Source organism: Manis pentadactyla, chromosome 10, assembly GCF_030020395.1.
Source record: "Manis pentadactyla isolate mManPen7 chromosome 10, mManPen7.hap1, whole genome shotgun sequence".
NCBI lineage: Eukaryota > Metazoa > Chordata > Mammalia > Pholidota > Manidae > Manis > Manis pentadactyla.
This window is the reverse complement of record NC_080028.1, coordinates 97,319,308-97,335,125: the sequence shown is the minus strand read 5'-3', so window position 1 is coordinate 97,335,125 and position 15,818 is coordinate 97,319,308. Positions and strand designations below refer to the sequence as shown.

Genomic DNA, 15,818 nt, shown 5'->3' with positions numbered 1-15,818 from the left:
TGCTTCCTGGCTGTAATGCCTGCCTCCACTGCCAGGTTCAGTAATCTGTGCATACAGGGAGGAGCCTCTGTGTTATGTCCCCATAGCTGCCATGGGTAGAGCTCCTTCCTCCTGTTGGCCTGGCATGATGGTGGGGCAGCAAGTGTATGGACCGGTCCTGCTGGAAGTAGCTTCAGGCTGCGTACAGCAGTGGGGCACCTTGGAATCACGTTGCCAGCCACGGGATGGTGCATCTGAAGCTCCTGAGTGTTCCCAACCTACCGGGATGACTATATCCAGACAATTCTGTCCACATGTCTTTTCTCCTGAGCAACAAGCTCTGTGTACTCTTTGCCCCTTTGGCACCCCTCTTGCTGTTGGGAAATCTTTCAAAGTGCCCGCCTTTCTTTTGTCCCAGAGGGGCCAGTTGTGCATATCTGTTCTTCACAAGCAACTGTACTCTCAGTCTCTCTAGGTTTTCTGCCTGTCGTTGCTTTCCAACTCCTCAGATCTCCAGAGCACCATGTAATGTGGGTTTGTGCTCCTGAAGCACATCTCCAGGGCTGGGTGTTTAGCAGTCCTGGGCTTCTACTCCCTCCCTGATCCTTTTCTCTTCCTCCTGCCTGTGGGCTGAGGTGGGGGAAGGGCTTGGGTCCCGCTGGATTGTGGCTTTGTGCCTTTACCCTTTTCTGTGAGGTCTTCTCTTTTCCCCAGATGTAAGTAATCTGTTTTGTAGGCTTCAGGGCACTCTTTCAGAATTAGTTGTATTTGCTGTATTTTCATGTTATATGTGATTTTGGGAGGAGGTTTCTGTCTCACTTCACACACAGCCATCTTTTTCTGAACCAAAAGTAGCTCTTTAAACTTTACATTTATGTCAATTAGTGTAACTCCCACCACAATCAAATGATGGAACTCTTCCACCACTAACAGGCTCCCTCCTACTATTCTTTTATAGTCATTGTGTTCACCTATCTTTTCCTCTTATCAGGATCTTCAGCAGAACAAACTTCTTTATTTTGATAAGGCTCATCTATTGATTTTTCCTTTGGTGGGCTCTGAATTTCGTATCAAGTCTGAAACCTCTTCACCTAGCCCTAGATCCAAAGATTTTCTCCAATTATTTTTTCTAAAAGTTATATAGTTTTGTGTTTTATATTTAAGTCTACAATACATTTTGTGTTAATTTTTTTATAAAGGGTGAGGCTTAGGTCAAGGTTCATTTTTTCCTTGTGATGTCAAATTGTTCCCCACATGTTGTGAAAAGGCTATTCTTCCTCCATTGCCTTTGCACCATTGTCAAAAATGAGTCAGGCCTATTTGTGTGGGTCCATTTCTCATTCTCTGTTCTATTCATTGATCGATGTAATTCTCCAACCTTCAATATCCCCAACCTTGATTACTGTCAGTTTATGGTGAGTCTTAAACTCATGTAGAGTGATACCTTCCACTTTCATGATTGTTTTAGCTATTCTAGGTCCTTTCCCTTTCCTTACAAATTTAGAATAAGCTTATGTATGTTTACAAAATAGTTGTTGAGCTTTTGATAGGAATTAATTTAAACCTATAAAGCAATTTAGGGAAACCCTTTATCTTTCCCAGGTCAAGTCTTTCATTCCATGAACTTTGTGTAACTTTCCATGTGTTAACTGTTTCTTGGAATCCTTTCACCCATATTTTGTAGTTTTTGATATAGATGTCCCAAACATATTTCATTAACTTTATACGTGAAGTATTTCATTTTCTTTGGGGTGATTGTAAATGACATTGTTTCTAATGTGTTATTATATAGAAATGCGGTTGTTTTTTGTGTGTTTGCTACAACCATGCTGAGCTCATTTATTAGTTCTAGAGATTCTCTTCTTCTATTTGAGTTTTTCAACATTGACAATCATGTCACCTGAAAATGGAGGCACTTGTTTTTTTCTCTCTCCAGCTGTGTGCCTTTTATTTCTTTTTCTCATACTACACTTTAGATCTACTATCAGCAAGTGTCTAGTACACAACACAGTTTGACTAAGGTCACCGTGGATACATTAGCTTTCTAGAACTTATTCATTGTATATTTGCAAGTTTGTAGCCTTTGATCACTATCACCCCTACCCACTCTGCCTAGAACATATCTACTATTCTACTCTCTGTTCCTATAACCTTAACTTCATTTTTTCAATTCTACATATAAGTGAGACAAAGTGTTATTTACTCTTCTGTGTCTGGCTTAATTCACTTAGCATGTTGTTCTCCAGGTTCTTCCATGTTGTGGGAAATGGCAGGATTCCCTTCTTTCTTAAGTATGAACAATAATCCATTTAACATATATGTGTGTGTATTTCCTTTGTCCATTATTCTGTCTAACTACACATAAAGTAATTATTCATAGTAAGGATTTACCGTTGACACTTTGTTAATCCAGGTACTTCATAGACCCTTTGTTCCTTCTTCCTCTCTTTCTTGTGACTTCATGGTTTTTTATAGTGGTATACTATGAGTCCTTACTGTTTCTTTTTTCTGTATCTAAGATACATTTTTGCTTTGTGGTTACCATGAGGCTTACATAAAACATGTATAGATGTAGCAGTCTATTTTAAGCTACCTATTTTATGCTGTTCTCATCTAAAAGCTCAATGCTTTTACTGCTAAACACCCATTTTATATATTTGATGTCACAATTTGCATGTTTTTATAGTGCATCCACTAACAAATTATTTTAGCTGTAGCTGTTTTTAATTCTTACCTCTTAAACTTTACATTAGAGCTCTATGTGATTTACACAGAACAATTACAATACTATTGTATTCTGATTTGACTGCATATTTACATTTACCAAAATAAGTTTTATCCTTTCAAATGATTTCATGTTATTAGTTAGTGTCCCTTATTTTCAGTGTGAAGACCTCCCTTTAGCAGTTATGGTAAGGCAGTTCTGGTTGTGATGAACCCTTTCTACTTTTGTTTCTCTGGAAATGTCATTATCTCTCTCTTTCACTTATAAAAACTCACTTCTCCATGTCAAGTATACTTAATTAGCAGTTTTTCCCTTGAGCATTTTGAATCCCACTATCTGCTGGATTTCAAGGTTCCTGTTGAAAAATCCACTTATAGCCTTATGAGCATTCTGTTTTATGTGATAGTCTCCTTTTCTCATGCTTCTTTCAAGACACTCTATTCTTCTATGATTTTTGACATTTTTATTATGATGCGTTTTCATGAATTCTTGGATTCAACTTCATTGGGGATCATTGAGCTGCAGGTATTATGAAATCCATATATTCACCAAGGGTTGAGAAGTTTTCATTCATTATTTCTCTAAATAAGCATTTTGCCCCTTTCTTTTTCTAGGACTCTAATAACATGAATATTGTTTCACTTGGTGGTATCCAATAAGTCATGTAGGCTTTCTTCATTTCTTTTCATGTTTTTTCTACTATTTCCTGGATAATTACAAATGCCCTGTCTTTGAGTTCACTGATTCTTCTGCTTGATTGAGTCTTTTGTAATTATGTTGCATTCTTTAGCTTCAAACTTTCTTTTTTTTCTGTTTTATGTCTCCTTGTTGAACTCACTGTTTTTAAAATTCTTTTCTAATTTTGTTAAATCATTTTTTCTGTTTCTCTTGTAGCTTTTATGACCTCCTGAGAACAATTATTTTGAGTTATTTGTGAATCAATTTGTTGATTTCCATTTCTTCAGGGTCAGTTATTATAAGTTCATTCTGTTCCTTTGGTAGTGTCATGTTTCCCTGATTCTTCATGATCCCTGTAGTCTTGCAATGGTGTCTATGCTTTTGAAGAAGGAGTTAGCTCTTCCAGACTTTATGAACTAATTTCAGGAAGGAAAAACCTTCTCTTGCAGGTTGGGGTGTGTAGGAGTGTGCTGTGGCCCTCAGTCTAGCGGGGTGGGATGGCAAGTGTCAGTGTGTGTGTGGTTGCACCTGTTCTGGGAGAGCATGGTTGGTTTAGGCAGCTGAGTTTCACAATATGACCAATTCATGATCCTTTGCAGCAAGGGGTGTGGAGGGTCCACAGTGGCTGCCAGGGCTGTGAGGGTCCTCAGCAGCACTTCCAGGCTCAGTGCTAAGGGACTGGGGCATGCAGAGGTGGTAGCCAGGGGGGTGCTGAGCACATATGAGTCTCATCTATGGGCCCTGACTGCAGGCATATGTCCAATATGAAACTCTTGGGATAAGGCAGCAAAATCAGTACGGGGTCTACAGTGGCTGGGCTAGCTGTTGTTTTCCTCATCAGCAAAGGTTTCTGAGATCTTTTGCAGAGGACAATATACAGAACCACAGTCCCTCCAGCTGCATGGCTGATGCTGGTAGTCCTGTCCCTCCTTTCTTACTAGCTGTCTCTAGATGGCTCAGCTATGTCACCCTTTGGGTGCGGTGGCACCAAAGTGGGTCATTTGTGCAGTGCCCTGAAAGGCTGGAGAACCTGGGGACTCACCTGCTGTCCTCTCCCATCAAGGGGACCACTGTCAGGCTGGGGAGCTCCCTCTTGGCACTGAGCAGAGCATGAGGTGGTGCAGGCAAAACAAAAACCTTTGTGCAGTTATTCTCAGTTTTACACTTTAATATTTACTGAATTTTCTAAATGGGTACTTGAACTCTCTTGGGCCAATTTTTTGTTGTTGATAGCTCATTGCTGTTGTATTTTGGGCCTGGAGGCCCTTCTGCCATCTTGGTGATGTCACTCACTCTTCCATCATTAAGTATGATGTTGGCTCTATAAGGTGCACTTGATATCAAGATGAAGAAGTTTCTCTCTCCCCCTAGTTTGTGAGTGTTTATCATAAAAGGGTGGTGGAGATACCTATTTTAAAACAAAATATAATTTTGGAAGATAGAGGAAAGTATCAAGCATGTTGGTTGGATAGGCCAGTTGCAAGGTGAGAAACAGAATTGCATCTCTCTTTTCCCTTCTCCCCTTGGGTGAAAAATGCAGAGGAAGAAGATTCCAGGTAATTGCAACACTTCTTCAAAATATCAAATAGATTTCTAGTTTTTAAATTAATATGTTTTTTAATCACTATATCAAGACATCCATTTTTTGAGTTGTTCACGATTTAGATACATGTAAACATAGAATGGGTCTGGGGCAGATAGTTCAACAGGCAACCTGGCTGTCGGTCTCAAATCCAATTCTACTCTGCAGAGCCCAGGAGAATATACTGGTTCTTTATACTCTATTCCCATGGAAGAATAGTTTTCCTTCCACATGGGTCAGTGCACATAAAAGATGATTGCAACATAAACCTGGAAACTGCATCAGATGCGTGGATGTCTCCTGAACCTGCATAGGAGCTAGGCCTTATGGGATAAATATTTATTGACCATCTAGCATAAGGCCTGCTACTAAGTAGACCCTCAATAAATATTTGTTGGATATTTGGTGCCCATTTAGCAAATATTACACAACACTAGAGGCCTCCCAACTATTGGTCTAAATTTCCTTTGCTTTTGACTCTAGAAACTTGCTCCGGTGGGATTTATGAAAACTGCAGTCTCCATGTCAGAGGATGAAGAATGGAAGAGAATACGAGCATTGCTGTCCCCAACTTTCACCAGTGGAAAACTCAAGGATGTAAGAAGATAAGAGGACTTCTAATTAGTAATGTACACTAACTTTTGCATCTGAAGACAGGTGCAAAATTTGACAGTCCATTTCAAAAGGGCAGTCTGCTTAATCTGAGCTTCCTAAAGATAAAATTATTTTGTCTTTATGTGTTAGAAGACATGGTAATGTTTGGTATAAATTGCAACTTCCTGCTCCATGCTTATGAATGCCATGTCCTTCTAGCACGTACCTTGGCATTTATTTTGAGTGCGTCTTATTTTCTGTCTAGATGTTCCCCATCATTGGCCAGTATGGAGATGTGCTGGTGAGGAACCTGAGGAAGGAGGCAGAGAAGAGCAAGCCCATTGCCACGAAAGAGTAAGGGGGAAGGCAGCTGCTGGGGTTCTGAGCTCTGCCCTGAGGCCTTCCCGCTGCTGCCACGGAGCTGACACTCCCGCAGAGGAGTTACCCTAGTGCCAGAGCAGAAGCGGGTGTGTGGGGGTAGAACTCCAGTGGGTCACCAGGGAGTGACCAACAGGTGGGGCAGCCAGCAGAGAAAGGGTCTGCTCCTGTGCACTCGGGTAATTCACTTTATATGCTACTGTTGGCCTTGGATATTCTGGAAGACAAAAATACATAGCTTAGCATGAAGAGACATGATCAGACCAAAGTTGTGAGTGTAGAGTTCATGGAACGGTGGGAGGGGAAGGCACCTGGTGCTTACTGGTGGGCACTGGGAGGGGCAGGAAAGTTACAATGGGGAACTTGGAATAACCTAAATCCCTTCACCATTTGCTGAGAATATCAGCAAAATACTACATATTGACCCTTACCCCTACATCTCTTTCCTTCAGTCTCTAAACAGAGGAGGACTTCTACAGGCTATGGGTAAGGTAACCATAAAGTTACAGTCTAAGCTCAGATATTTAATTACTCAGAAACAACCGGTGTACCCTGGGCTGTCCTGGGACAACTGGGACATGCGATTGCTGTTATGGGATCCCAAAATCAGAATCCGAATGATTTAACATTATTATTTTAAACAAAAGCTTTCTCAGTTCTACATTTACAGACGTGAGTCTGCCCTCAGGGCACCCTCAGATCATGGTAGCTGAGGAAGAGTGGGTCTCCCAGGAGACTTATCAGGGGTGCAGACAAGGTGGGAGGACGTTGCCGGCAAGTGAGAACAGGGTGTTGCTGTTCTGTGTGTGCTGAAGAGGAGTCAGCTGAGCGTAGCTGCTATGGTGACGTAAGACTCAGCTCAGTGTCACCTTCCTTGACACCCAGGAAGAGTTCATTACTCCTCCCTTTGTCCTCATCAAGCACAGGCTCACACACCTCCCGTGGCCCACACTCAAAACACGTGACTGCATTTTGTGTGATTGCGGGTCTCCGTCCCTCTGTGGCCAAGCTCCTTGAGCTCAGAGGTGGGTCTCTGATCTCAGTGCCCCTGTACCCACAGCACAGGGCCAACGTGTGTTGCTGGCACCTCATGAGCACCCCAGGAGTGAGTGTGATGGCAGCATAGACACCTCAGCTGGCCCAGCAGGTGCCTCTGAGAGTGTGTGTCTCCCTGTCGTCCCTGGTTATGAAGTTACCTGCTCTTCCTGGTGCCTGTGCTGGGTATGCAGAATAAAGAGGTGCTGGCTTTAACTTCCATGTGTTTCTCTCTCTCCTCAGCATCTTTGGGGCCTACAGCATGGATGTGATTACTAGCACATCATTTGGAGTGAACATTGATTCCCTTAACAACCCACAAGATCCCTTTGTGGAAAATGCCAAGAAGCTCTTGAGATTTGATTTCCTTGATCCACTCTTTCTCAGCATAAGTATGTGGATACTATGTTTCTCTTCCTTCCATCCTCCTTCCCTTCCTTTCTCACTCTGTCTTCCCTGTCTCTCTTTTTTCTAAGCAGCTTTACTGGGATATAATTCACATACTACATAAGTCCATTTATAAAACAATTAAAAGGTTTTGCAACCTAAGTGTCCTTCAACAGGTGAACAGATACGGTACGTATGTGTGTGTGTGTGTGTGTTAATATGTTTGTTAACTCGGCTTTCAGAGTATAACTTTTGCACTTCTTTTGCTAAAATTATTCCTAGGTATTCAATTCTTTTTATCTTATTTGAGTTATTTTCTTAATTTCACTTTTGGACCATTTATTGCAGTATAAACACAATTTATTTTGTATTTGGATCTGGTATCCTGAAACACTGCTGAACTTCTTTATCAGTTCTAATAGATTTTAGTTGGTACCTTAGGGTTTTCTATATATAAGATCACAGTATCTGATAATACAGTCTCACTTCTTGATTTCTAATATGAATGCTTTTTTCTCCCCAAATTCCTCTAGCTAGAGCCTCTAGTACAATGTTGACTGGAAGTGGTAAGAGAGATATTCTAGTCTTGTTTCAAAATTTAATGGAAAGCATGCAGTCTTTCACGATTAAGTATGGTGGGTGTTTCATAGGAATCCTTCATAAGATTGAGGAAATTCACTTCTATTCCTAGTTTGATGTTTATTTTTATCGCATAAGGATCTTCAATTTTGTCAAAGGCTTCTTCTGCATCTGTTGAGATGGTCGTGAGATTTTTGTTTTTATTCTGTTGATATGGTGTATTACATAACTTTGAATTTCTGGGGTAAATTCCCCTTTGGTTATGGTATATACTTTCTTTTATATGTTGCTAGATTCAGTTTGCTAGTTTTTATGATGATTTGTGCATCCATGTTCGTGAGATATGTTGGTCTGTAGCTTCCTTTTCTTGTGAAAGCTTGGTCTGGTTTTAGTGTTAGGGTCATACTGGCCTCAAAAATTGAGTTTGGAAGTGTTCCCTTTGGAAGCATTTGTGAAAAGTTTGGTGTTTTAAAATATTTGATAGAATTCACCATTGAAACCATCTGGAGCTGACCTTTTGTGTGGGTAGTTTCTTGATTACTAACCAATATTTGAATTTCTATTCAGATATTGTATTTCTTTTTGAGTCCATTTCTATACTTTCTAAGGAATTTTTCATACCTCTAAGTTATCTAATTTATGGGGGTACAATTGATCATAGTATCCCTTTATACTCCTTTTTATTTTTTTTGGTCAGTAATAATCTCCCCTCTTTCATTTCTAATGTTACTAATGAGAATCTTCTGTGGTTTTGTCATGGGTGATGTAGCTGAAGGTCTTCTAAAAGAATCAGCTTTTGGTTTCATTGCTCTTCTCTATTACCTTCTATTCTCCATCTCATTAGTCTCTGCTCTCATCTTTAAGTTTCCTTCTGCTGCGGGTGGGCTTGCCCCTGCTCAGCCATTGGCTTGGAAGTCTGAGCAAAAGTCATGGAGGGAATGGCTCCCGGTTGAAAAGTCCTGTAATTTAATCTTCCATGGGTGTATAAAATTGTAATTGTCTCAGGCAAATTTTACATTTTCACTGTGCTTTCCTTTTTCCCTACAGTTCTGTTTCCATTCCTTATCCCTATATTTGAAGTAATCGGTATCAGTCTGTTTCCAAAAAATATTACTGATTTTTTCACAAAATCTGTAAAAAGGATTAAAGAAAGTCGCCTCAAAGATACACAAAAGGTAAAATCTGGTGGCAGTTACATGGGGGTGCTCACTTTTTGATAATGTGTTCAACTGTATACTTTTGGTTTGTGTACTTCTCACATAGTCTTAAGGTTGCTAGAGAACTCCAGGGTTTAGGATTGGAGAGTTATACCAATTTGTTGGGAATGAGGAAGGACATGAGAAAATGAGTCAGAGACACAGTTTAAATTTAATATACACTTGACAGCATGTCACTGAATGAATATCGTAGAGATGAAAACTTTAGCACTTTCCTTCAATAAATTGTCAAAGGATAAAAATTAACATTTAAAGATCATTTTGCTATTCTCATAATTCCCCCAAATCTTGGATTGGCAAAGAATCACTTAAATCACTTCCAACCCTGTTATTTTACACATTTTCTAATGGAAGCCATATCAGGCTACCTAGTGGAGCATAGCATGTTAAATTGACCCTGTCATGATGTGGACATGGCCAGGAATCTTCGCTGGACATTGAGGCTGCAGGCCGGCTAACACAGCTTTCCTTCATGAGGCCTGGACACCAGCAGATTGATGTCTGCAGGCCAGGAGACAGGGCTGGGTTCCCAGGATGGCACTGTAGGTTGTGTAGACTTCAGGGAGGGTGGGGCACTTCATGACGCTCACACGAAAGCTACCGGTGAACACTGCAAAGCCACACGTTAATCTGTGTGGCTCTTCATTAAGCAGTAAGGCTGGAGAAAATTAAAAGGATTAAAACCAGGACTTCATCCTGAGCATGAGACAGGATGGGAAAGGTGCAGGCACCTCGATGAGCAAGAAGCTGTGTTCAAAAGCCAGAAAGACCAAGAATCAGAGGAGGCAGTAACGGAAAAGCAGTTGGACAGGATGGCTGGATTCCTCTCAGGAAAACATCCTGCTCTCCCAGATTTGCAGCTGAATATTTTTGTTCACTGATGACCCCACTCAGACTCTGGACTTGAAGGGGCCATGTTTTCAGGGAAGAGGTAAAGTACCAGCCAGTTCTGACTTCACAAGTGACTTTCTGTCATTGAGATTTCTCTTTCTACTGCTAGAACCAAGTGGATCTTCTTCAACTGATGATTAACTCCCAGAATTCCAAAGAAATGGACGGCCATAAAGGTAACCAAGGAGGGCTTCAGAGGGCCTGCTATAGGGGGGCTTAAACGCAGGGGTGGTTCTGAAGACAAGCAGGAAGTTTTCTGGGCAGATGAGAATTTCTGCCACGTTGCAGAAAGGCACTTGTTAAATTTAACATGTAGCAAGAAGCACGTTCTAGAAGCATGCAGGCAAAACTTTGTAGAAGGCTTGGAGGCAATCATAAACTATTTTGTGCTGAGATGTCCAGCTGTGGTCTGTGGATCACCTACATCAGGACCTCGACGGTGCCTTTCTTCAATGTGAGTTCTCAGGCCTCACCCAGACCCACTGAATCAGAACCTCTGCCTGGAGACTTCCATCAAGGCTTCATCACATCAGGAGGCACATTGCTCCTGGTTGGTGGCCGCTAGAATTTACAGCAGGAGAGTGAACATTTTGCAAGCAGGTGGAGGTAGGGGAAGGAAATAAGAGAATGGGTCAGAGACACAATGTTTAATACTAATAATAGGTGTGACTTGCAGCACTTGGTTAAAGTTGTGTTCACTAGCTTAATCTCATAAAGTTTTATTTTTCCCTTTTTAATTAAAAGTAATTGTGGGGGATTTCTGTGAACCTGTGTAAATATTGTGTTCCTTCTTAAACTTTCACTGTCTAGTTTTATCACCCATGGATTATTTTTTGACTGAAACCATCATTATTATGGTGGATGCAAATGAACTTTCAAATTCCATCATTTCTTCTACATTCCTGAGTTGATGTTCCATTGTCAGGGAGAGCTTTCCATTCTCCCACATTTACTTACCAATTATTTTATCACAAAGTTCTCATAAATTACTAATTCATTTTCTTACATTATTCTTTATTTTGATCCTCAAGTTCTCACAAGGGCTGTCCACTTGAAACCATTCCATATGGGCTTTCATGTCATTTTTTTTCTTCTTCTTTTTAAAATTATTTTATTTATAATAAATTTCTTTTTTATAGCAACAATAAAAACTATACTGTTATACATTCACAGCAAAATTGAGCAGAAGGTACAGCTATTTCCAACACACTCCCTGCCCCTCTCCAAACAGCCCCCTCACTGTCAAACCCCCCCCAGGAGTGGACATTTTTCACACTCAGTGAACCTGTAATAACAGATTATTATCACCCAAAGTCCATAATTTACATTAAGGTTCACACTTGGTGTATATTCTGTGGGTTTTCAGAAATGTATAGTGATGTGTACCTCCCATTATAGTACATAGACTATCTTGTTTCCTTTTCACATACCATTTTCTGAGCTCTTCTTGGCTTTCTGGTGGGAGACATTCCAGATTTCTCTTCTATTTCCCCTGACAAAATCTGGAATCTACCATTTCTCCAAGAGCTCTAGGTTCCTTTTAGTGAGAAATGGTATCTAGAATCCAAAATCTGGGATGTAGGAGTGCTCACTGTTACTAGGATTTCTTGGCTTCTAGATCTTCTCAGTGCACAAAGCTGAGAACATCAAATATATTTATAGAGGACTGATAAACATACATATTTCTTTATCTACCCATAACCACTGTTATAAACATGCTGCCTCTCAACAACAGCAAAAAAGAATCGATGCATACTTAACTTCTATGACATAAATTCTCCCTTCATGGTTAAGTTTAAGCTACCAATGGTTTGACAACCGTGTCAGAAAATTCCTGAAAATTTAACAACTCGTTGTAGAGAATAAGGATGACTTCATCATAGCACTAAAATATATCTATATCTATGTCTACATCTACTTCTATCTGTCCATCTGTTATTCTATCAACCAATCTATCTACATAGTCCAAAAGAACTTTTTGTGATGACGTAGTCTACATCTGCTCTGTTCAATGCAATAACCGCTAGACACATGTAGCTATTGCGCACTTCACATATGGCTAGTGCTGCTGAAGAGATGAAACTTGTATTATATTCAACTTCTACTAGATTGAATCAAAATTTAAATAGCCACAAGGGGCTAGTGGCTAACATACTAAAAGCAGAGCTCAGAGCTCTGAGCTTTGAGTATCATGAGTTTTGTGTAACCCTATGGGGTGGAGAATTTTCTAGAGGAATTCATCCGTAACAGCATCCTAGAAGCCATCATTAGGAATTCAGAACTCTGTAGAACTTTTTACATGCATCTTGTATTCTTTTTACTTGTGAGGTACATGGTTGGTGCAGGTGCCCTGTTCATTTCAGGGCTTAATTATCTAAAGGTTCTAATATAGTCCCAATCAAATAGATTAGAACCTGACCATCCTTAGATTGTCCCAGGAGAAAAATCAAAAGGGAGACCAACTTATGTTCACAAGGGCTGTTTGCTGAGCATGACGTAGAGCACAGAGTGGGGACATGTGCTAAGGAAGGTGACATTCAGGACATGGTTGAATAAGCACTGCTGACCCTGCTCACTGGGCCCTGTTTTTCTATATTTCATCTGGTCAATGCCCTTTTAATGATACATTCTTTCATCTGCTATTCTAAGCCATTTTTTAGAGTAGGATCAATAACCACTCTTATAGCTTTTGTCCATGTCTGTAATTTCTGTATATTACGGAGCTCATTCATTGAAAACCTGTGCCTCTGGTCTTCTGTTACCTGATGCCTCTCAAAGGTGTAATAATCCATGCTTCCTAAACTAGAGTGTGCACACAAATCACCCATACCAAGAATGTTCAGATTTTGATTCAATAGTTCTATGGTGGAGTTAGATTTTCTGCAAATCTAAAAAGTTCCCATGTGCTACCAATATTGCTGGTCCATGGAACACACTTTGAGTAGCAAAAGTTATCTGTAGCCCAGTATTGTTCTCTTAAATAGAAGGAAACGTGTAGATGAAAGATCTTTAACTTCTCCTTACTATTAAGCCTTGTATTGCAAAGTCTCTCAACAAAATAAGCTATATGTTAGCTAGAACTATTTAAATTTTTCCTGGGGAAGAATTCTATCCCATATCCTCATAGTTAAAGTACTTTTAGGATTCTCCAAGGGACATGCTGATCACACCATGTATGTTAGACAGAAATGCTAGCTCATGAAATTACCACTTTACATTACAAAGAAGAGAAGGCAAAGAACAGTATAAGCTCTGGGAAGAACTGAATCAAGACCAGTTTTGCCTTTTTTGGCTCTGAAAGATAGACATCAGACTGCAAACCAATCCCAGTTGGACTCTCAATAACTTTCCCATTTTTCCCTAAGGATTTGGGAGTTCAATTTTGGTTTTTCCTCATCTAACCTGTGATGTTGTACATTCACTTGCTTTACCTCAATATCTTTCTCTCCTTTTAGCTCTGACTGATATGGAGCTTGTGGCCCAATCTATTATCTTTATTTTTGCTGGCTATGAGACCACTAGCAGTGCTCTTTCCTTCCTTATGTATTTATTGGCCATTCACCCCGATGTCCAGCAGAAACTGCAGGAAGAGATTGATGCAACTTTCCCAGATAAGGTGAGAGGGTGATACCCAGAGAGGGTGGGAGAAGGTGAAGGTTTAGCAAGAAGGTCTCACCATTTCCTAGGAGGACTTTTGCAAAACACAGGAGCATTAATTCCTAAACTTTCATATTTAGGAAGGATTTATGGAGATAAAGGGAGAAATATAAGATCTTTGAGAAAAAAGCACTGGTGCTAGTATACAGTTATCTGTTACCAAAATACTCCCAAATAAAAATCACACACAAAGTATTTGTGGCACCTAACTTTAAGCATTTATTGCTCAAGTGTCTAGATAGCTATCTCTGTTGGTATTTGCTTGACCCACCTTCGTCTGGCTGTTGGTTGATCTAGGCTGGCCCTGGCTAGGCTGGCAGGGCTGACTCAGCCCACACCCATGCATCCATGCATCTCTCCTATTCCAGAAAACTAGCCTGGGTGTGTTCTTCTCGGGGCAATAACAGACAGCTAGAGCAAGAAGCCCGATCTGTGGGTGCCCTTCTAAACTCTGCTTGCATCACACTTGGCCAACATTCCATTGCTTCAAAGCAGGCCACATGGTCAACCCAGAGTCAGAATGGAAGGACACCACCACATTAGAGGGCAAAGGGCACAAACACAGGAGGGGTCAAGAAATGGGGCCATTCATGCAGTTTACCAAACTGGGTAATTTTACTGAACAGGATAGGCTTGGTATGTAGGGAAGAGCATCAGGTAGGATATAGAACACATGCATTTAAGTCCTGACTCTGGTTTCCACAAGGTTATCACCTTCCTAAGTCATAGGTCCTTCAAAAATAAGGTAAGAATACATTTTAGGGCCTACCTAAATTAGAATTTTCTTTCCTTTGTGGTAAAGCCCATATTGGGATCCTTTTGATTGCAATAAGATGGAAAGGTCACTGTGAGACAGAGCCTAGCTAGAGCACTGTGCTCTCTCATTTTCATAATAATAATTGTAACCTTAACAACTCTAATACCTCACATTTGCTTCTTCCTATGTATGTGTGCTTTAAATGCTTTATACTTATAAATGAATTCAATCTTGCTAAAATTCTGTATAAGGATAGGCCAGGATATGTTTCAGGAACCAGTTAACCGTCAAATCTCAGTGGCTTTACAAAGAAAAGACTGAGTTGGGAGTTGATCCCAAATCTCAATTTCTCTAAATCTGTTTCTTCCCAGACGCTCCCTACATACGATGCCCTGGTGCAGATGGAGTACCTAGACATGGTGGTGAATGAATCTCTCAGATTATTCCCAGTTGCTGGTAGACTTGAGCGACTCTGTAAGAAAGATGTGGAGATCAAAGGGGTGCTCTTTCCCAAGGGGACAGTGGTGATGGTGCCCATCTTTGTTCTTCATAAAGACCCAGAGCTCTGGCCAGAACCTGAGGAGTTCCGCCCAGAAAGGTACAGGGCCCCTGGAGAGGGAACCCACCCTGGTCTGGGCTCGCTTGAGCATATTGTCACATCCCTTGGCAGAGATGATAAATGTGTGGTTGTGTGATCATTTATTTGTACATCTTTTTATTTTTAGGAGATTTTTTATTACAAGAATGATCATTGCTTTTGCCAAAATTTTACACACATATGATGAGAAAAAGAAAATTACAGCTGTCTACAGTCTCCATACCTTAAGACAGTTCTCATTAATAATGTGATGTTGTCCTTATGTGCATTTACGTATATATATGTTATATATATGTAAATTTATATATTAAGATGGTATTATGTCTTATTTGACTTTTAACCTTACTTTATTAGATATTAAACTATAAAGAACATGCTATATGTGGGAGTGATTGTATGCATATTCATAGTAGACTTAAGCACTGTCTAATTTTAGGTGTACACGATTTTTAACTTTCAGTTTTTCTGTGCTTCTGTCTTGAGCTTTCTGAATTTATCACCAATGTTCACATATTCCATGTTTTGAAACACTGGCTGTCATTTGTTGTTTTTTAATTTTTTAACTGAAGCATAGTTGGTATACAATATTATATTGCTTTAAAATATAAAACACAGTGATTCAACAGTTCTACACATTATTAAGTCCTCACCGCTCCTACTGGGGTCACTATCTGTCAACATAGGAAGATGTTACAGAGCCACTGACTATATTCTCCATGCTGCACTTGCACCCCCATGACCAACTTGTATTATGGTTGAGA

At 40.2% G+C, this 15,818-nt stretch overlaps 1 protein-coding gene and 1 long non-coding RNA gene across 2 annotated transcripts in view; one reads left to right on the top strand and one right to left on the bottom strand.

Annotated features, from left to right (window-relative positions):
• Nucleotides 1-5,861, bottom strand: part of LOC118933659 (uncharacterized) — a 47,861-nt gene extending 42,000 nt beyond the window's left edge. The window contains exon 1 of the long non-coding RNA XR_008992211.1: nt 5,785-5,861. This is a non-coding gene — a long non-coding RNA (uncharacterized LOC118933659). The remainder of the gene's footprint in view (nt 1-5,784) is intronic.
• LOC118933647 (cytochrome P450 3A12-like) overlaps nt 1-15,818 on the top strand; it is a 50,737-nt gene that overhangs the window by 18,546 nt on the left and 16,373 nt on the right. Inside the window, exons 5-11 of the mRNA XM_057487353.1 lie at nt 5,448-5,561; nt 5,824-5,912; nt 7,215-7,363; nt 8,985-9,112; nt 10,155-10,221; nt 13,501-13,661; nt 14,831-15,057. Of these exons, the coding sequence (XP_057343336.1) occupies nt 5,448-5,561; nt 5,824-5,912; nt 7,215-7,363; nt 8,985-9,112; nt 10,155-10,221; nt 13,501-13,661; nt 14,831-15,057 (935 nt within the window). The remainder of the gene's footprint in view (nt 1-5,447; nt 5,562-5,823; nt 5,913-7,214; nt 7,364-8,984; nt 9,113-10,154; nt 10,222-13,500; nt 13,662-14,830; nt 15,058-15,818) is intronic.